General features: G+C 37.7%; 1 protein-coding gene across 14 annotated transcripts in view; it reads left to right on the forward strand.

The window, feature by feature from the left end:
* pb (homeobox proposcipedia) overlaps positions 1–23714 on the forward strand; it is a 223800-nt gene that overhangs the window by 16491 nt on the left and 183595 nt on the right. For all 14 annotated transcript variants that reach the window (XM_073959231.1, XM_073959225.1, XM_073959230.1 and 11 more), the window contains one exon: positions 9287–10201. In XM_073959231.1, coding sequence (XP_073815332.1) covers positions 9505–10201 — 697 coding nt within the window. In that variant the 5' untranslated portion in view covers positions 9287–9504. The remainder of the gene's footprint in view (positions 1–9286; positions 10202–23714) is intronic.

Genomic DNA, 23714 nt, shown 5'->3' on the forward strand with positions numbered 1-23714 from the left:
ACATTACATTATTCCTTCTGGGGACTGTTTTCCACGGAATTTTATTTTATATAATTATGATATTGATAAAATTAACTTATATTTTTGAATCATTTATTATTGATATAATTTGCATCAAAGGAGAGGTCAAGAGATGTTTTTCAAGTTTCGTTTTCTTAATTTAGAATATTTGGACCAAAAATTAAATTTGGATATATTTCCCACAATGGTCAATTTTACACGCTAAATACTATTTGATCATATTTTAAAATAAATGGCATTTTCGTTGACCAAACCTCTTACTTCGACCAAAAATTTGTCAGTATTAAAATATAACTGCTACATCTAGCGTGATTATGGTTACACTACACACAATTAATACTGTGGGATTCCTGTATATACTATCCTCCATATTATTCTGGAGGGTATAAAAACAAACTTGCAACAGCTATCCCAATAAAAACGCCACCTATGTTCTGATTTAGAAAAAAAATATAAAAAACTAGGGGGGTTGGCGTTTTTTGTTTGGGATGACGACTTCTATTTTGTTTTTCAAAATAGTCAGGCTTAATCCCATAGTCGTTGTTTTAATATTTTATTAAAACAACTTTAATTTATTAGTAGGAAAAAATTGGCGATGTTTACCAAGGGGTAAGGCAGGGAATACTATAGTTTCAGATCTCGCCACAGATCTTCATCAGTTCCCTTATTTCTTGTTTTTCAACAAGAAACTTTTTATACCTAAGTGTCAATTGCTAGCTCAAATAGATACGTGCGCAAAGAAACACTCTGATCGAGAATTTCTTTGGCACTACCTAAACTCTAGCAACTTCACTTGCAAACAAAACCAAATCTTTCCCACTGCTATGCGTTCGTCGATTCTCGACGAAAAAACACATAACTAATTTGTTGGTATTGCATACTACAGCAATAAACAATATTTTGACGGTGCCCGGTCTCACAATTAGGAGGGTTTGGCGTTTTTTGTTTGGGATGACGACTTCTATTTTGTTTTTCAAAATAGTCAGGCTTAATCCCATAGTCGTTGTTTTAATATTTTATTAAAACAACTTTAATTTATTAGTGGGAAAAATTGGCGATGTTTACCAAGGAAATTCTCGATCAGAGTGTTTCTTTGCGCACGTATCTATTTGAGCTAGCATTTGACACTTAGGTATAAAAAGTTTCTTGTTGAAAAACAAGAAATAAGGGAACTGATGAAGATCTGTGGCGAGATCTGAAACTATAGTATTCCCTGCCTTACCCCTTGGTAAACATCGCCAATTTTTTCCCACTAATAAATTAAAGTTGTTTTAATAAAATATTAAAACAACGACTATGGGATTAAGCCTGACTATTTAGAAAAACAAAATTATAAAAAACCGTTGCGAAAAAATAAGTTATGCCCGTTTAAAGTTGAAAATCTTTAAATCCCCGTTTTATCTGCATTTACCTTTATAAAATCAAAAAATGAGGAAACCAATGATATGTTCGTCTTTCATGAACTCCAACAAAACTGAGTTTGTACATCAGAACTCCTGCATAATTTTGGTATGGCCCCGATGGAGGCATAGACATTTCTTGTAGACATTTTTTGTAAATTTTGCTTGCCTCCGAAATGCTCGACACCATTTATAAAATAAAATTCTCTCTAAAAACTTTATATTATGGTCTTTTCTCGCCAATTTGTATATTCGCAGCATTTAGGTTAAGGAGAGTGCATACACTTTAATACGATCAACAAGTGAGCCAAGGCTATAGTCGGGTCGGGGCCGACTATGTGATACCCTACATCACTAGCACTGTACATAAGCTTTTGAACGGTAAAATTCAAAATATTAAAATTGGGATAGCTTAGCGCCTTTGCTCTGAATGTCTTCAATAATACAAGTAAAAATTGTTGAAACGCATTTAAGTGCATCGTCAGTACAACTCAAATAAAACAATGGAAAAGTGGGATGTACGCCAACCATCAATAGGCTTATTTCTCTGTGAGACTCCATCAATCCCCAAAATTTCGTGAGGATCCGATCAAAATTCCGACATGTAGTGCGATTGCACAAAAAATGGAAAAAGGGATGCATTACCGACTATTGCGATATTTCTGTTGTTTGAACACTTATGACAACCTACTACATCGTTGTAAAGGTGATATTTTCTACATTCCTTGCCAGGTTCTGCTTTCGATATACCTCTTACAAAAGAGATATATTTGCTTTGACATAAAACGTTGGCCTTTTCTCCAAATAGGATTTTTCCTTTGTGGGACCCTCATTAACACCGAAAGTTTGTGACGATCCAATCAAAATTGCGACGTGTAGCGTGATTACAAAAAAATTAAAAAATGGGACTATTGCGATATCTCCAACCTGCTTTACATGATTGTTAACATAGGATTTTTCTACTTTCAAGTCACACTTTGCTTTTGAATGGTTCCCAACCAAAGCGTGATATTCGTCTTTATTATTAAAATCGCAAAAATGAAAAATTGTGTTCTATTAGCAGCTATTGCGATATCTTCGTTGTTAGACCACCTACGCTAACCTACGTTACGTCGTTTAAAGGTGATATTTTCTACATTCATTAGCAAGCTTTTCTTTTGATATACCCATTATAGAAGCGGAGATATTCGCTTTGAAATAAAACGTTGATTTTTTCTCCAAACAATGTTTTGCCCATTCCAACGCCTGAATATTATCCGACCATCATGAAAATCAATAGGCTTCTTCCCCTCCGGGACCTTCATCAACACAAATTATCAACAAAACTTGGTGACGATCGGATTAAAATTGGGACCTGCAACGTGATTATAAGGTTTAGATGGACAGACGGACGGACGAACGGACATACATAGCCAGATCAACTCAGCTTGTCGAGACATTCATTTTGCTATATATATGTATGGGTCTACGACCATTATTTCGATGCGTTACAAACTTTTTGGCCAAAACCAACTTATAATACCTTCCCCACATAGTTGTGTAGGGTATAAAATGTGCCTCGTCGAAATAATGGTTTTAGAAGCCAAGTATGTTTAAACGAAATCTGTTTCAGACAATTTAGGATTGATTCAGCCCTGCCCATCTGTCGTATGGCTGGTGACCACGAAAACTCTCGAACGTAACCAATTTGATCCAAAATGTTGGCCCATATCGATCCACTACTACAAACACCTCGCCACAAAAGTTAAAATTTTTTCGCTAAAAGTTTGCTCACGATAAGTCTTGATTTGCACATCGTAATATTTCTTTCTGACATAGTTGAGAGTACCTCAAGGAAAGGCTTTTTGGACAACTTTGTTGGTTTTCTACCGTCAACACGTCATAAAGGTCGAAAGCGTCATATACCTGTATAAAACGTATAAAAACATAATTAAAGTCATATACTTAACCAGTAAGGAAAGGATCAAAGTCAGGCGGGGCCGACTATATGATACCCTACACCACTGTGAATATGTAAAATATAAATCGGAGCTATATCCAGATCTAAACCGATTTTGATATAATTTGTAGAGTTGTGTCGTTCATGAACGAACCGGCTCAAAGGAACGATTCCGTGAAAAGAACGAACGGATCCGTATCCAGCTCATTCTTTTATATCGTTCATTTAGATCCCCGATGGACGAGTCATTGCTGCTTACAAAATTAGCAGCATTGGTTTTGCAGTCAAAATCTAAACAAACGCTGCGTTAGCCCAAGCAGCACAAATTTCCACACAAAACAAACAATGATTCAGAGATCTACTCTCGCTCAGTAACTCACCTCATTCAGTAGCACATCTCGGTCATTTCTTTCTTTTGCATCATTCGTTCATCTGGTTCTTTCATATCAAAACCACCACCACTACGTTCAGAAACAAAACCACCCCCATTAGCACACAAACAAGCAAGTAACACAACAGTTGTGTCATTCGTGAACGAACATTATCAAAAGAACGATTCGGTGAAAAGAACGACGGAGTCGTATGCAGCAGAGAACGAACGACTTCAAAAGAAAATAATACAGTCAAATGTATTGTTGAACGAAAAAGAGCCAACGAACGAAGTAAATGACCCGGATCTTTTTGGTGAACGGAATGAAAAAGATCGATCAGCTCAATGAACGAGATTGCCCAACACTAATAATTTGGCACATTTATTTCCAGACCGAATTCAGTCACACATTCCAAATATCATTGAAATCGGACTTATATAGCGTGTTTGGAGCAGCATATACGCGAAATCGGCCGAAAATATATATGGGGGCTATATCCAAATCTGAACCGATTTCTATATAATTTAGCACACTTATTTCTAGACCAAATTCAGTCAAACATTCCAAATTTCATTAAAATCGGACGTATATAGCGTGATTGGTGCAGCACATACGTGAAATCGGGCGAACATATATATGGGAGCTATATCCAAATCTGAACCGATTTCGATATAATTTGGCATATTTATTTTTAAACCAAATTCAGTCACACATTCCAAATTTCATCGAAATCGGACATATATAGTGTGTGTGGTAAAGAAAATACGTGAAATCGGCCGATAATATATATGGGAGCTATATCCAAATCTGACCCGATTTCTATATAATTTGGCACACTTATTTGTAGACCGAATTCAGTCACACATTCAAAATTTCATCAAAATTGGACGTATATAACGTGTTTGGTACAGCAAATACGTGAAATCGGGCGAAAATATATATGGGAGCTATATCCAAATCTGAACCGATTTTCACCAAAAGCAATAGCGTTCTTCCTATGGCTAAAAAAGTTGTAGTCCCCAGTTTTCAGCTGAATCGGACAAAAAATGCGACCTGTACGTTGCGAACAAAAATACATGGACAGACGGACGGACATGCATAAATCGACTCAGAAAGTGATTATATGTATATCCCCAAAAGGAACTATGGGTCTATTTCGATTCCTTTTGTATGTTACATACCAATGCACAAAGACATAATATAATACCCCTTACCACTGTGTGCTGTAGGGTATAAAAATGGTATAAATATTTAAAATTTCTCTAACCCTATTGGATAATAAAGGAGTAGTTGTAGAAGCAATAAGCAGGGGGACAATTCAATCGGGTTGACTCAGCCCAATTTTCTTTTCGTCATATACGACTCATAATGGTTCAGAATCGTTCCGTAACTTTTGAACTGATAGAGATATTTTCATATTCTTTTTGTTCGGCAGATAACACAATCAGCTTTCCGGTGTTATACCCTCCACCACGAGTTGTATTAAGTAAAATGTAACAATTAGTTTCCTTTCATTTATGAAGAGACTGAGTACCAAATTTCAGCAAGTTCGGTAAAACAAATGTGGCAATGTGACAATCAAGAGGTACCCGCGGATCTATACTGATAATTCACTTCTGGAACATTTATAACCACACGGAAGTCTAAATAACAAATTTCAGTCTTTCGGTGGGATATTGACGTCACAACCTATAGAATTACGAAATTCGGGAGGTACAGTTTTATGGGGGCTATATCGAAACGTAGACCTATACCGACGAATTTCAGTCAGAAAGGTTTTTACCTCCAACGTAGACTAAATACCAACTTTCAGCCATTTCGGTGGGTTTTTGTGGCCACAATTTTCAAAATACCGAAAATCACCGTTGTACCGTTCTATGGGGGCTATATGAAGGCGTGAACCCATACCGACCAATTTCATATGGAAAGTTTAATACCCCAAATGAAGACCAAATACCAAATTTCAGCCATTTCGTTGGAATATTGAAGCCACAACCTTCAAACTACCGGAAACAGGGATGTACCGTTCTATGGGGGCTATACTATGGCTTGGACCTGTACCGAAAAAATTTTTGGGGAAAGTTGAGGCTAAAACCTTTAAAATACCGAAAATCGGGTTGTGCCGTTCTATGGGCGCTATATGAAGGCGTGAATCCATACCAACCAATTTCATATGGAAAGTTGAATACCCAAATGAAGACCAAATACCAAAAGTCAGCCATTTCGTTGGAATATTGAAGCCACAACCTTCAAACTACCGGAAACAGGGAGGTACCGTACTATGGGGGCTATACTAAGGCGTGGACCTATACCGACAATTTTTTGGGGGAAAGTTGAATACCCCCAACGAAGACTAAAAACAAATTTCAGCCATTTCTGAGGAATATTGAGGCCACATCCTTTAAAATACCGAAATCGGGAGGTACACTTATCAAGAATATATACTTTATAGGGTCTCCGATGAATATTTCGATGTGTTACAAACGGAATGAAAAATATAATTATATGGTGGAGGGTATAAAAATGGACAAACTTCAGTAAATAAACTTTAAAAATTCCAAAAAAAAGAAAAATTAAAAAATATTTTTTTTTCAAAAAATTTAAAATTTGTTAAAAAATTAGAAAAATATCCCTTGCGTTTTCATAAAACTCATATATTTAAAAAAATGTCCATTTGTTTAAAAAGCTAAAATTCATATCACTTTTTCACCCATGTAGTTGTCATAAATTTTAACAAGTAAAAAAGGGTTAAGTTCGGCCTGACCGAAATTTTTATGCGCTCCACTGTATAATAAACATTAGTTAGTTTGCTGTCCACAATTTTATTTTGTGACCACGTAAACGCAAATTCCTAAATAGGGTCTGAAAATGTATCGAACAATTTCTTCAATCGGGTGCCACCTATATATCAAAGTTCAAAAATTTAGCTATGTAGATGTCGATATAGCCCATCTTGGAACTTGACCTGCCTATGAAGAAAAGATACTCAGGTGCAATGATTGCGGGCGCTGGAGTCATTACTACAGACGGACATCGACTCAGAATTTTATCCTGATCAAGAATATATATACTTTATAGGGTCGCAAATGATTATTTCAATGGGTTACAAACGGAAACACAAACTTAATATACGATCCATACTATGGTGGAGGGTATAAAAATTGTTGTATGAAACATCGTTCCATGTTGTTCCCTAAAAGTTCTACTCCTCTAAAGTTGGAATTTCACTAAAATTTGGTACATGAGTAAAAATAAAATAGTTTACTACGTGTAAACGGCGCGGTAGTTTATTACAACGTGCGTGATACATTCGATATTGCATGCATTTGTTTTTGTTGTTTGAAACGCGGGTTAACGTTAACCGATCGACTTAAAATTATGAACTAATGAACAGCTTTTCAAACTAAAGGTTTTTTCTGGTTGGATCCAGCACAATTTGACAAACGCTCAGAAAAAGGAGTGTCGATTAGTGCAAAAAGACGTTTATAAGATCGTCGCTGGTGGCGAATCATGGATCAATCCGTATGAGTACGAAACAAACACAGGATTCGGGTCTTTGAAGACGAGCCAAATCTAGCGAAAGTTGTTTATTGAAGAAACACTTCGAAGCAAATGGTTGCCTGTTTCTTCCGCGAAACTGGCCATGTTGCGACTGTTGTGGTACACCACATTTTGTTTGCCTGAAGTCTTCGGAGAAATCCGAATAGCGAACAATGTGAGCTCTCACACATCGATCCAAAGCAGTGCCTTTTTAGCCAGACGAAGCGTGAAATTGATGGGTTATCCGTCATATAGACTTTACGAGGCACCCAATGACTTCATTTTCATTCCCGCACATCAAGAAAAAAATGCGTGGTGGACAGTTTTGAAGTGTTCAAAACAATATTTTAGAGGTTTCTCAATCGGAATCGAATATGGTCTTCGACAATCGGAGAATGGTGGAGAATACTTTAAAAATCAATATAACCATTTTTGATGATAAATATTCGAGTTTTCATTATTAGGCCAGAACTCATCTGGAAGTCCCCGTAACACTTTATCTGTTACACTTTGATTCAATTCTATTCTGTTTTCAAAATCTTTTTACTATTTTCCTAAACTTTTTTTTTGCGGAATATGGTCCTGTAGCATGTTTGCCAAATTATATTAAAATCGGGTCAGATTTGGATACAGTTCCTATATAAATTTACCCCCCCCCCCCCATTTCATGTATTTAAATTATATATTGACATCGATTCAGATTTAGATATAATTCCCATAGATATTTTCGCCCAATTTCATATATCACTATGCAACACTGAAAATGCCAACAACTTCTAGTATGCATTTTTTGAAAGTACATATTTAGACTACAAAAACCCCAGTAGGGTTTTGTCCTGTCAGATCCTGTTCGGATTTTATGACCTCATCTAAACCGGGCTAAATCTACACTTTTTTGCATTTATCAGGCGTTTATCTCAGAAACGAATAGGACTTTGGCCTTGCTGTCTTTAGCAATATTGTAGCCCTAAATTAGTAGAACTTATCTTTTGAAAATAACACATAAGAAAAACTCCATCTAGGGCATCAAAATCTATAAAATATAGAAAATTTTACATACCTTCTGAAATTCTGGTCAGTATCGGCTAAACTATTTCGAGTTGAACCAAGTAACCTTTTGCAAAAATCTTCGAAATTCCAAGTTCTCAACAATTGTTTAGAACATTCTGAAACTCTAAAATGCTTACTTCATGTTGTTTCAGCGGTATTTTGCATCATATGTTTTACAACACGTATTTCAAACACAGTTCACACCAACAGTTTATTCTCGCATTTCGGATTTCACTACATTATTGACATTTTTATTAAATCGTCGTTGAAAAATGTACTGAAAACAACGGCATAGAGGCATTTTACAACAATGACATGTTCTGAAGAGTTGTGTATTACATTCCAGGGAATATTTTTCCAAATATTCAGAAAAAATTAACGGTTTTGGAGATACGGTGCGGTGCGAAATGTATAAAAATTGTAGAATTTTTGCATATATTTTGAAATTTGATGCAATAAATGTAGCTTTTCGAGTTCATTATTTCTCCAAATATGTTATTCTTGTCCTTATCTACAAATTTGCTTCAGAGGTCAGAAAAAGATTCGCAATGTTTTCAGAGATATAGCCCCGAATTTCTTTAAAAACTCAATATTTAACCATGTTTAGATGGGCCATAAAATCCGAGCTGGATCCGACACAACAAAACTCAACTAGGGTTTCTTGTCGTTTGTGTCTGTACTTCAAAAAATGCTGTTCGAATTGTTTGCACAAGATCACCTTAAAAATGTTGCACAGTGTATTTGATGCACCAAACACTCCACGTCTGTTCAATTTGATGAGATTTGGGAAATGTGACGTAATTTGGTCTAGAAATAATTTTGGAAAATTATATTGAAATAGTTATTGTAATTTTTGCATAGACGGTATATGTACAAAAAATTGCCAAGCAAACATTGCTCAACATTTTTAAAATTTCTTTTTCCGAACTTTCATAAACAGTTAATTTTCTTATTTCTCTTTTCAGATTTATAAATAAAACGTTGTTTACAAGTAGCCATGTTGTCCTACTTCAGAATGGAAAAATAGCAAGTTTAACAGAAGTGTAAAAACAACAATGTGAAGGCTTAGAAAGAATTGAATTAGCAAAGAAGAAATACAAAAAAATCCAAAAACAAAATCAATGACGTTCTGGTAACCACTTAACTGTGCTACTACCACAACTACTTCTCCCCTTTAAGTCATATGTGTGCCTATCAAAATAGAAAAGCGGCCGCGGAGAAATATCAAAGATTTACCGGAGATAGATATAAGCGAACGAGAATAGCAGCAGCGAACGGCATTGTGGTGGAAGAACATCCACAAATAACCCACTTTTACAAAATGCAAGAAGTTTGCACTACACTCGAAAGCCAAATGGGCGCACAAATCAAATCAGAATCACCGTTAACTGCTATGCAAGTGCAGACTGGTCAGACAATGGTGCCAGGAGCAACGCCACAGGTGCAACAGCAGCAGCATCATCAACAAAATCAAGTGGCAGTAACGGCAGCTGCCATGATTGCAAATAAAATGGGAGCAAACTGTGATAAGCGAAATGGACCAACAACACAAGTGCCAGCAGCGGGTGGCCTAGTAACGGCAGTGGGTGTTGGTGGTAATCATGAACCACCATATTGGATGACAGCTTCGGAGGGGGGTTTCATCAATTCTCAACCTTCGATGGCTGAATTTCTCAATCATTTGAGTCCAGAAAGTCCAAAAATGATGGTGGGTGGTGGCGGCGGCAATGGTAGTGGAGGTGTGACACCAGTCGGTGGCGTAGGATATCCGGTTGGTGTTAGTCTCCCGCAGACACCAGATGGTATGGATTCAGTACCCGAATATCCTTGGATGAAAGAAAAGAAAACATCACGAAAAAATAGCAATAACAATAGTCAAGGTAAGTGGAAGAAATTATTTTTTTTAACAAATTACATTAACAGCAAAAAAGAAGGGGAGTTGAAACAAAAACAAAGAATTTAGTTTATTAACACAAATACATATGTACATCCAAGCATACCTACTTCGACCTACTTGTGTTTTTGCTTTGCCTGTTTCCCACTATGTCTGATGAAGTGCCGCAACGAATTTGAAAAACCCGAAATGCAAAAATCTCATTAATCACTGAAATCAGTGCAATTTGTATTTTCAAGAAGATCAACAACAACAAATTGTACGTAGTGAAAGAAACCATAGAAGGTAAAAATGCAACAAAACTCTTTTAAACACGAAACAAAACGAATAATCAGACGGCGCCGCATGTTTCTTTATTTTTTTGTTGGTTTTTTTGTTTTCTCAGTTTGCGGCATAAGAAGTTTTCTTGTCTTTGGGTTTTGGTAAAAAGTTCGATTTGATAAAATAAGAAGTACATCGGGTGGGGCACTAAAAATTGGGTTGGCTAAACTGCTTTTGAAACACACTAAATGAACTGATAATTTCCATTGTTGACCATGTCTTGTGTAGTTCCTGAACCTTTATTCCTGTGTGGTTCCCGTACACGCAAAGAAAAAATATTTTTCGGTTTTGTTGGAACAAAAATATTTATTTTGGTTCCAAAAATGTGTTTGTTTTGTACAAATATTGTAATCCATATCCAAAAATACCATCTTTTATTCCGAACATAGAAAACAAAAACAACTTTCGAATTTCCGCAATATTGTAAAAATCGTTAACAATACCGATTGTAGGTAGGAACAATCATAATCTAAATTTTTTACAAAACATATTGTCAGCCCTGAAAACCAGATACTAAATTTTTTGATTTGAGTGTATATACTTCTCATATACACTTTCCACACAACTTTGATGTAAATATCGCGTATAATATTACGAGCATTGATGAACGCAATACATGGTTTGCTACTTTAGTTGACAACAAAGACAAACAAAAAGCCACAAGCAGCCACCACAACATAAGGAATAATTAAACACCATAACAAACATGAAAAGGAAAGAAGAATGAAACAAAACAGAAACAAATAAAAACAAGAGTCTCACAAGTACATACACACAAAAACAAAGGTAAAGGCAGCATGTCATACAAACACACCAAAATTGTTTTTTCAACACGGCATCGAATAGCGAGAGAAGAGAAACAAATTTTCGAAGAAAAGAGAGAAATATTGTTCAGTTGACACAAACTATTTTTGGATTTACAATACTACATGAGGAATCCAACAAAATGTTAACAATACATATTTTGCTCTTGGAATATTGTTGGATCAAACATATTTTTTTCTCTGCGTGTAGTAGTAGTAGTAGTTGTTGTTGTTGTAGCAATATATGATAGGTTAGTAAGTTCGTTTTTTATACTCTACACCATAGTGTGGACGGTATATTAAGTTTTTTTTCGTTTGTAACGCATTGACCAACGTTTTGGTATAGCCAAAGCCATATAAAGGTACCTCCCGATTTTTGGTATTTTGAGGATTTTAGCTACAATTTTTAGCCGAATTGACTATAATTTGGCATTTGAGGTTCTTAGCGATCACTATATCTCTCCACCAAAAATTGTCAACATGTGTCCATGTTTATACCCTCAGCATTTATGCTAACGAGGGTATATACTCCTCCTTTGGGTACCTATCACACAAAATTTCGGATATGTTCACTTCAAGACCTGCTTCCGAATCGCTTCGATTTTTGTTGAAGCAGCCTGCATTCACTGCCTCAATTACGACGGTAAAAGTTTTTTAGGCGCAAGTCCATACTTCTTGAGAAAACAGCTCGAGAGGTGTAAAAACCCCTATGACACCATATGTAGTGGCTGGAGAGCACGATAACTCTCGAACTGATCAACCGATTTAGTCAAAAATTTGGCCTTCGTCATATTTTGTCTAAACTTCAGTTTCAGTTCGAAGGTGGGCAATACCGGTCCACAGCTTCCGGTACTTCCCCCAATATTTAAAAAATTACACTAAAATGGTATGCACTATGTCTCTTAAACGGATCGACCAATTTGGTCCAAACTTTGGATCTCCTAACATTTTGTCCAAATTTAGTTAAACTTCTTAAATGGCCCATATCGGTCATCTCCTTAGGATACCTCCCCCACAAAAGTTCAACATTTGTGACCAAGTGCAGTTTAGGGTCTGTTCGAAAATCCTTTGGAAACGCATACCGAAGCTGTTCGATATGATCCTGTTTACAGCGATATTATGTTTTCCGTTGACAAGTCCATGCTTCCTGGCATACTGGTCCAAAAGTTATACGATGACCCACTGAAATGCCTAGTGGGCGCAATATCTATCGAAAAGATATGGCTCCCCAAATAAGATCCACTTCGATAACGGACTATGTCGGTCCATTCCGTTAAGTACCTTCTCCGCAACACTTTTGAACTTTAATCCTAATCCACATTTTTGTCGGCAAGTTCAAAGTGTTTTAATTCACATGGGCTGAGGGTATATCTCTGTCGGCAAAGCCGACTGATACTTTTTTACTTGTTTAGTATAGCTCCCCCATAAAACGGTACCTCCCGATTTCCCGTATTTTGAGGATTTTACTATTTTTTTTACACAATTACCTGTAATTTAACACTTTAGATTCCCAGTGGTCGCAAAACATCTCCACCAAAAATTGTTAACATAGGTTTATGTTTTGGTATAAGCCCCATATAACAGTACCACCCGATTTTTCGTATTTCGGCGATTTTAGCTACATTTTTGGAACGAACTACCTGTAAATTATCATTTGAGGTTCACAGTGGTCACAAAACATTTCGACCAAAAATTGTCACCATAGGTCCTTTTTTGTATAGCCCGCTTTTGTATAGATTTTGAGGATTTTAGCTACATTTTACACCGAATGCCTGTAATTTTATATTTGAGGTTATCAATGGTCACAAAGCTATAGCCCCCAAATAACGGTACCTCCGGATTTTCGGTATTTTGAGCATTTTAGCTACATTTTTGGACCGTACTTTCTGTAATTTGACATGCTAGGATTAACTTAACGATTTTTTACATGTTCTGCCTAATTTGGATCTGGGTCTATATCCAGTTCTAGGAATGTGGCTGCTTCGATGGGTCGTAGCCATAAAACTACTGGAGTTAGTTGAGTAGGTATTGGCAGGGCAGTTAAAAAGATGCAGTGTGTCGGACGGGGCAGATGTTTTCACGGTTTCACCGATGCTTTCCCTAGAGGAATTTAAATAATTGCACCATCCCGAGCTTAGTTTAGCCAAAACTACTCTGGCTGGTCGTTCCTCAGCTGCGATAGATGGGAAATGTTCTCCGAAGATCACGATTCATGTGGATGCTATTTAAACCTGCTTGATAGGCTTGTTTATCTAGAGATTCTTTCTTGTAACGTTGGACCTCTCTTTCTAGGTTATAAAGATCCCTCCTGTCATGCATGCGAGGGAGGGTGGTCCTATACACCATATAGTGATTATAATGGCTGTCACGGTAACACCCGAGCAAGTATTGCAACAAAAACATGCAATTGTGTTGCTGTACTGGAAGGATCTTTGTCTCTTCATGTATATGGTCCACTGAAGATGGTCCTCTGGCAGTTCACAGGGCGGCATTCTGGCAGGTTTCAATATTTTTCCATCGCGTTGCACTTATATTTGCGGACCATACTGGCGCCGCATAGCTTACCACAGACCGACCTATCGAGTTATATGTGGTCGACAAGGTTTCTTTATCTGCACGGCTAGGGACTTGAGGACCTTGTTCCTACATCTCAGCTTGTTGCAGCTAGCTGTGGCTTGCACGGACGGCATGAATGTGCTGTCGAATGTGACCCATACACCCATGGGGTAGTTTGTAGTCAGAACTCTGCTACCATCGACCATGACATTCAACTCAGTGCTCACCTCTGCCATCCATGTGGTGAATAGAGTGGCCGTAGATTTAGTGGCGGATATTTGCATATTCCTCGCGTGGAAAAGAGTGGTAAGATCAGTTAAAAAGGAGTTCAGCCTGTGAGAAGTGCCATCAGGTAAGGCACCTTACGCCAAGATCGCACACGTTATGATCTCAATGCCGTCTGGAGGGAGCGGAATACAGGAGAGGTAGATGTTAAACAGTTCCGGAGATATCACCTCACCTTAGGGAACTCCCTGTTTCACTATACGAGACTTGGACAAGGAGGTCCTGAATTCTACACATAAAATTGATTATCCAATGTTTCAAACTTGGCCGGAGGGTTGTCTGCTCAATGTTCTCTAACAGCGTAGAGTGCGTGACAGTATCAAACGCTTTTGAGAAGTCGAGCGCCACCATCACTGTTCTATCACACGGCTTGTTCTGGTTGAGTCCTCGTGCAGCGCTGTTGTCGTGCTGTACTGCTTGAGAAATCCATGCTAGTGATCGGCAACTGGATTAAAACCTCAAGGGTCTTTTCAACGGGCGACAAAAGCGAAATCGGTCTGTGCAATTCACCTTTCCTGGCATCCTTGCTTCAGTAGCGGAACCCATTTTTCAGACTTCGGGATCCATGGTTGAAAACTCGAGAACTTTTGTGAGATACCATGGAAATTACATCAGAGACCAACGCTTAGGATTATTTAGCTTTCCTGATGACATTCGCAACATCATCCATTGTAAATAATGTGATGAAGTACTCTTCTCTTCGCCCTGTCACTCCAGGGGTGCTCGATAAACTGTCGATTAAGATAACGTGCGCACCTTTTCAGACCAGTTAGCGTAACGTCGCCAAACGTGACTGAGGTCATTCCTTTCCAGGTTACGAAATTGATTTAATCGTTACCCACAATTCACTTATTCCGACTCCAATGTTGCAACTCTTCAGGCGATCGCTTATGCATGACTCTGGGATTGGCACCACGAAGCACATCACTGTCATTTGCTAATTCCGACGATTCTGTCGGGAAATTTGGTCTCAATTTAGGTATTCGACAAACATGTGTATGGCGAGCGGCTGATGTCTAGGAACGTTTTTTCTGCTACCCAAACATCAGAAGGGTTGGGCAGATATCTGAAGTGATAATAAGTGAACTCCCTGATATGCGGCGTTCAGAGGTGGTGAAATCGGGCGGACTGCTGATGGAGACAATTATGAGGAGATGGTCTGACCTAAGAGAAACGACGGGCTGCCTGGTGACGTCATTTGCCAGACCAGGTGACACGATGGCTATATCTGTGGCACTTTTCACTAATTCTGGAAAGGACATCTTCATTGATCGTGCAAAACGTAGAGTTATCAATCTGCTCAGCCAGCACTGTATCCTTCTGGCATTAAAGCATTATAGCCGCCCATGAGCAGACGGGTATGACTTTCCAAAAGCGGGTTAATGTTGGGCCTGTAACATGGAGTACAACTATTTATCGGCGTGATGTATACGTTAATCAACTCTACTTTGGCAGTTCCACACCTGACTGCAACTGCCCCATTTATTCCATGTACGGGTCATGAGAGCCAGGCTCAAGCGAGATAGGTCTGTATTGTTCAACAGACTGATGCAATAGGAAAGTTAATCCCCTACTTCCACTTCTGATGCGATCCTCCCTCAGTGCGTTGTAACCCTCATAACACCGTATGCTGCAGTTGTTGTTGAGTTTGGTTTCTTATATCGCCGCGACCATGATATTCTACCGACTCATGAAATAAACTATTTCCTCGATATTACCTCAGGGTCGACTGCAGTTAAATTGCAAAAAGGATGCATTTTCAGGGATTGGGCAGAAACGTCTGGTTTTAAGTTCCGCGTGGGCGGCTTCTGTTGGAGGATCTGTGAGAGAGTAGCGTATTCTGATGATGACGACGACTGCCTGGGGGTCTGTTCACACAGCATGCAGCAATATAGTCCTTTTGTAGTCCCTCACAAGGACGAGTCCAGAGCAAACTCTGAGATGCACCCAATCTCGGCATCTATTGCATCTCACCGAAGCTTGAATGTGGTGGATGGCAAACTTAGCTCACCCATATTGGTTCTGTGTTTTCCTTCGTCCCAACACGGGCCAAAAAAAGCCGGAGCAGGCATACGGGTATTCGCTTCTTCAAAAAAAAAAAAAAAAAAAAAAAAAAATACAAACATATGTATGTATGTACACCGAGGTGGCAGCCTCTTGCCGGAACAGGGTTGTTGTGTGGTTCCGGGTCAATCCGGTATCAAAAAACCGCTGCCGTGGGAGTGACTATGACATTTCTGTTTAGGTGACGTAGTATGTGCAGTTGAGTATGGCATCGATTTCCTTCTATCAGCAGCCCAGGAACTCACTCCTTAGGAGCACCGACGCTCGCCTGGGCAGATTTCTAGTTACATCGGCGCTTAGGAGACTGACAGCTCTCGCGAATTCTAATTTCTAGAATTCTTCTACACTTATGTTCCATTCATATCTATTAATCTTCTAAAAGATACACCGACTATCCCCCGCGAGCTACGAATGTAAATCCTGAGGTCATCGACAAACATCATCATCATTACAAATTGAAATGTAAAAAACGCTTGTTGTTGCTGGTAACTACGCTTGTCAATAAGCACAGTTTTGTCAACACTTGACAAACAAGTATCCAACAGTGATAGCTAACTGGTTGGCTGTATACAGTTATGTAGCTAGTTAAATGATTTTCGGACTACGAGGCTATTGAAATGCAATATTTAGTTGTTGCACAGCAAGCTGCCACCAACAACACCACAGCACAGCAGCCAACTTGTAACGCTTTCGAGAGCAAAGAGGCAACAACGTTGGTGATTAATTATGCGGATGGTAGAAATTGTGAATTCCAGTTAATCCCACATCCACACATTTTATCACAGTCGCCGCCGCTGCCGCTGAACGAACAATCGGTTTCCAAATGAATGTTAAGAAGGGTTTTCATAGCTAACAAATTGACTTCGACATGCTTCCATCAAAGTGATGATGAATTTTGTTCATTCTTCTTCTCGTTGTTGTTGGTCGTTTTGTTTTCGACCTAGCAGAAGCCGTAGATTATATTTGATGTGAATATAAGCTAAATATAGATAGATTGAGATACAGATAAAATGTACACATGAATGTATCTTGTATCTGCCAAGTATATGTTTAACAAAATACCGCCACAAGAGTAGGATACAAAGAAGTATCAGACGCTTGGGGCATGGAGACATGTGAACCTCGATTGACCAGTAAAATTCATTCACACACATTGCTATGCGGTTGTTTGATGGATACAATATGCGATACAATGTTGTGAAGCGTCGTCGTCTGTCCACATTTGATTGCTGATGATGGGTCTCTCCCCAGGAAAAGAAAATGATTACAAATGATCGTAAATAACAGATCTTTACCGCATCTGATGAACGGAACCTTTATGCGCTTTTTGAGTTGCATTTAAAGTGCCTGTGACTTTGTGACTACATACAGCATGTATGCCTTCTGAAACATATGGTTGTATGGCTTGATTTCGATTTGATGTCTACACGTATGCATGTATTTTAGTTTAACAGTGCCGAATTAAGCCAATATTATATATGAAAAAAAAATATTTTAACCCCTTTTTTGTAAAATGTCTTTGTTGTGTTTGGGCGCAGACAATAAAATGATAATATTGCCTCCACATAAAAAAGTTTTAGTTGGGAAAAATTTGAAACATATTACACTGCACCCCCGTTATTTACCTCTCTGCTTAACTGCCTTTCCCGTTTAATTGCCTTACAATCTGAGTCCCCAAAGTTTTTTCATATAAATGAGTTCAAACTGTCCCGCTTAACTACTTTTCTATGAGTACCCAATTCGGATATTTGCCCGTCAAATATTTCCCCAAAAAGAACATTTAATAATGTTTTTTCTCGGTTTATTACCGGCACTTGTGCATTTATGAGAAAAGCAATTTCGACGACTACGTGAATTGTGATGAAGATGTCCAGTGCTATGTTATGGTGTTATGCTCACTGATGACTAAATTTCTTATTGATTAAATAATATAACTTATGTTTTTGTAGACTTTTTTTACTATAGCCCGTTGTGTTTTTTTTGGCGATTATGATCTAATTGTTGTCATTTTTTGTAAGGCTGAGATAAGATTTTTGTAACTACCCACATGAGGTAGTTATGCGGGATTTTCGTAACTGCCTTTCCCGCATAACTGCCTCAATTTTTGGTATATTGCTCATTAGTTTAATTCCAAATAAAAAATTTTTTTATTTGCAGGTTGATCAACTTCGAACATAAGCTATATCTACCCACGTTTTAGCCCATATAACAGTACCACCCGATTTTAGGTATTTTCAAGTATTCGTATCTCGATAAATTTTCTGAGCGAAAAAAACTTCTCCACCAATAATATATACAGATATGTATTAAAGTTTCGGTATATCCCCCATATAACGGTACCAAACCGATTATATATATATTCCATAGATTATTATAAACGTGGTTCCTTTTAAAGAATATATTTTATAAACTATTATAAGTGTGGTTCAGTTGAAAGAATATTTTCTATAGACTATCAAAAGTGGCGTTCCTTTTTAAGAATAATTTCAACAGACTATCAAAAGGGTGGTTCCTTTTAAAGAATATTTTTTACAGACTATCAGAAGGGTGTTTTTTAAGAATATTTTCCATAGACTATTAGAAGCGTGTTTCCTTTAAAAAAATATTTCTACAAAAATATTAAAAATATTGCAAATAAAAGTGATGTGGAAAAACTAAGCTTTTATCTGAACTGTGTGAAACTGGTGATTAGATATTTTAACATCCGACTAACTACAAATCGGCAACCGAACTCGTGCTTTATGTCATGACCAGCGTACGTAAAAATACTTTAAATAACATTTCCAATCGGGTGCCACCGTGGTGCAATGGTATGCACGCCCGCCTTGCACGCAGAAGGTCGGGGGTTCGATTCCCCGGCCAGGCAAAATCAAACATTTTTCAACGGTGGCAAAATACCCCTCAGTAATGTTGGCGACATTTTCTGAGTATTTCAGCCTTGAAAAACTTCTCCATAAGTGGTGTCTTAAGACACGCCGTTCGGACTCGGCGATAAACAGTAGGTCCCATATCATTGAGCTAAATATGAATCGGGGTGCACTCATTGATATGAGAGAAGTTTCCCTTGTCCCGTATGGGATGTTGTGGAATAATGTTTGTTTTTGTTTAACATTTCCAATCGTTTCTTTTCGTATTTTCCATAGGAACAATGCAAAACGAAACATAACCCTTTGTTTCGTTTTGTTTACATTCGTGAGTGCGAACAAAACGAAAAGCGAAAAGTACTCAACTCCACAAGAGCAGATAGAAAACTAAATAGTACTAAACACATGTGAATAAATCAAAAACGTTTGGTGGTTGATAAAATTCACTGTGGTATGCTGATGCTACTTATAGGATAAGCAATCACATGTGTGTGTGTGCCATTGACCATAACGCACAGCAAACGTTTGCCAAAAATTCTTTTTCTTTGGGTGGTGAATGAAACAACTCGGCAAAGCATAGCCGAAGTACTTTTTTTAGCAATCGTACAGTTTTCATCTTTTTACGTTGAAAAGTTTGTGGTTTTGTTTTGGTTGTGAGAATGAAACGATTCAGAGAAGCTGAAAAGTTTGTGGCTTTGTGTGATTGGTACGGGAATCGTTTTGTTTGTTTACGTTCATTGGTCATGACAGCTGTAATACAGTGCGTCACTTTTAGGTGTTGTTGTGGCATCTTTGCCAATCCATCGTATTTCCTGTATAGCAGTTATATCGGATTTGTATTTTACAAGAACATTCGCCAGTAGGTAAAGTAGACGTTCTCTTATCAAGGATCCGAATAATGCAGGTGATTCGATCAAAAGAGCTTCCGCACAAAAAGTTTTTAAAGTTTTCATTTTTCAGAACTTTTGAAAAATTTTTGAGTCGCTTTAAACAGATACATATGTATGTATGTATTTAACTAAAAACATGGATTAGGGGCACACTACATAACCAAAATGACAAAACAGTTTGTTTTTCACTAATTTTATCACCGTATTATAACATATACTCGTATGTATATCATTTTATATTATATATAACCGTATTCATATATCATAATAACAAAAAGTGGTTTGCGTGGGACTTTTTTTTAAAATTTAAATGGAATAAAAGTTATTTTAGTCATAAATAGGCAAAAAGTCATTCATTCGTGCAAAAGGAAATAATTTTTTGAGAACATTTTTTTCACTTAATAGAATTTTTTTTATTTTTTTTAAAGTTGTTTGTGAGGAACCTTTTTTATAATAAAATTTAATGAATGTTATTTTAGGCATTACAGGACAGGAAATCATTTTTTTAGAAAAAATGTCGAAAAGTCATAACCATAGTGGTCATCAACTTTAGATGTGTTTGTTTTTCGTTTTCTATTTTTTTCATTTTATATTTTTATAGGGTTGCGTTACTAACCTGACCACCATAAGATGAATGGTGTAATTATATTTATCATTCCGTTTGTAACATGCCGAAATATTCGCCGCATATATTCATGATAAAATTCTAGGTTGAATAGCGATGCCCGTCTGTTCGTGGTACAGAAGTTTCTATTACTCCTAGAAACCGAAATGGCTGAATTTTGGTACTTAGTCTTCATTGGTGGTGTACAACTTTCCAGCGAAAATTTGTCGGTATCGGTCCACGCCTTTATATAGCCCCCAAAATGGCTGAAATTTGGTATTTAGTTTTCGTTGGGTGTATAAAACGTTCCACCTGAAAACTGTCGGTATAGGTCCCATAGAACGGTACCTCCCAATTATCAGTATTTTAAATGTTTTAACCTCATTATCACACTGAAATGGTATTTAGTCTTCATTGGGGTATAAAATTTTCCACCTGAAATTTGTCGGTATAGGTACGCGCCCCCATAGAACAGTACCTCCCAATTTTCAGTATTTTTTAACCTCATTATCACAGCAAAGTGGCTTGAATTTCGTATTAAGTCTTTACTGGGATCATTAAACTTACCCCCAGAAATTTGGTGCTATGGGTCCACTTTTGATATAGCCCACATAGAATGGTACCTCTCGATTTTCGGGTTTTGCAAATTTTTAGACTCATTATCACACCGAACTGTCTGAAATTACATATTTAGTCGCCGTTGAGAGGACTAAACTTTCCCCCAGAAATTTGTTGCTATGGGTCCACTTTTGGTATAGCCCACATAGAATGGTACCTCCCGATTTTCAGGTTTTGCAAGGTTTTTACCTCATTATCATACCACAATTGCTTAAATGTGGTATTCAGTGGTAGTAGGTTCAAGTTTTGATGTAGCCCCCGTAGGACGGTAACTCCCGATTTTCGTTATTTTCAAGATTTTAGAATGATTATCAGATTTAACTGATTATATTTAGTCAACGTTGGGAGCACTAAACTTTCCCCCATAGTTTTATAGCTACATGTCCAAGTTTTGATGTGGCCCCATTGAACGGTACCCCCGATTTTCGGCATTTTCAAGGTTTAAGCCTCATTATCACACTGAAATGGCTTAAATTTCGTATTTAGTGTTCGTTGGGTACCGCCTGTTTTTGGGTTTTCGTGGTTTCTTTGTCACGTTTTCGGACTGGAATGTGGATACAAAAGAAAATTGCTACCGGGTGCCACCGTGGTGCAATGGTATGCACACCCGCCTTGCACGTTGAAGGTCGTGGGTTCGATTCCCCGGCCAATTTTCAACGGTGGCAAAATACCCCTCAGTAAAGTTGGCGACATTTCTTGAGTATTTCAGCAATGTAAAACTTCTCTACAAGTGGTGTCTTAGGACACGACGTTCGGACTCGGCGATGAACAGTAGGTCCCACATCATTGAGCTAATATGAATCGGGGTGCACTCATTGATATGAGAGAAGTCTCCCTTGTCCCATCTGGGATGTTTGTGGAACAATTATTAATATATTTAGACATAGGAAGAACACTATTGTTTTTGTTGAAAATCGGTTCAGATGTGGATATAGCTCCCGATTTTTGTTCCACCAACTTTGCTATGTATGTCCAATTTTAATGAAATGTCTGGCGGAATTTTCTCAAGAAAAAAGTTGGCAAAATTATATTGAAATCGGTTTAGATTTGGGTACAGCTCTCATAAATACGTTCGCCCGATTTGAGGTATTTGGTGCACCAAATTTGTCAAATTTGGATGAAATTTGAAGAATTTCACCGAATTCGGACTAAAAATAAGTTTGCAAATTATATTAAAATGGGTTCAGTTTTTTTATTTTTTACTGTGGTGATGATGCTCATCAGCCAAATATTTCAGTATATTTTTGGATTTTTCCAAAGATATCGTGCCTTGAAAAAGTCGAATTCTCTAAAGACTATATGCAAAGCGATATTAAAGAAGTAATGTTTAATATCGCTCCAATTTGAAAAAATCTTTTTTGTATGTTTTATTGTTTTATTAGGGCTTGGATGCAATTTTCGCGATTTAATATTTAAAATCAATTTTTTAGAATGATTTTACTCTTCGCTTTTCTTTAAATTTTTTTGGATTAAACTACTATCAATTACAACAATTTTAACTCCTACCTGGTATAGGGATTCGAATGTTTACTATTTATACCCTCAGCATTTATGCTTACGGGCAAAATGTGCCTCATCGAAATAATGGTTTTAGACCCCAAGTATGTTTGGACGAAATGTGTTTCAGACAATTTGGAGTCGATTGAGCAATGTCCGTCCGTCTGTCTGGCTGGCTGGAGCGCACGATAACTCTCGAACGGATGAACCGATTCGGTTCAAATTTTGGCTTTCGTAATATTTTGCCCAAACTTAGTTTAAGTTCGAAGATGGGCTATATTGGTCCACTCCTTCCGGTACCTCCCCCACAAAAGTTCGAAAATGTTCGGAAAATTTGTGCGCACAATAACTCTTGAAGGTAGTAACCGATTTGGTCCATACTTTGCCCATCGTAAAATGTGTACCAGACTTAGATAATGTTTCAATATAGACTTAATCGGCCCACTCCTTCAGGAACCTCCCACACAAATTTTCGGAAAAGTTCAGTTTAGGGTTATCACTCGAATCGCTCTGATTTTTGTTTTAGCAACTTGCATTCACTGCCCTCCATACGACGGAACGGATCTGGCGATTTGGTCCAAAATTTGGCCTTAGTAATATTTTATCCAAACATAGTTTACGTTTGAAGATAAGCCATATCGGTCCACTCCTTCAGGTACCTCCCCCACAAAAGTTCAAAAATGTTCGGAAAATTTGTTCATACGGTAACTCTTGAAGGGAGTGGCCGAATTGGTCCATACTTTACACGTCCTAATATATCTACTAGATACAGATCAGGTTCAAATATGGACTATATTTGTCCACTCCGTCCGGTACCTCCCACACAAAATTTCGGATAAGTTCACTTTAAGACCTGCTATCGAATCACTTTGATTGCATTGACTTGCATTCGCTGCCGCAATTACGCTGGTAAACGTTTTTCGGGGGCAAGTCCATACTTCTTGAGCAAACATCCCGAAGGTTGTAAGAACCCCCTATGACACCATATGTACTGGTT

Source organism: Musca autumnalis, unplaced genomic scaffold (assembly GCF_047663935.1).
Source record: "Musca autumnalis isolate F117 unplaced genomic scaffold, ASM4766393v1 scaffold_1, whole genome shotgun sequence".
NCBI lineage: Eukaryota > Metazoa > Arthropoda > Insecta > Diptera > Muscidae > Musca > Musca autumnalis.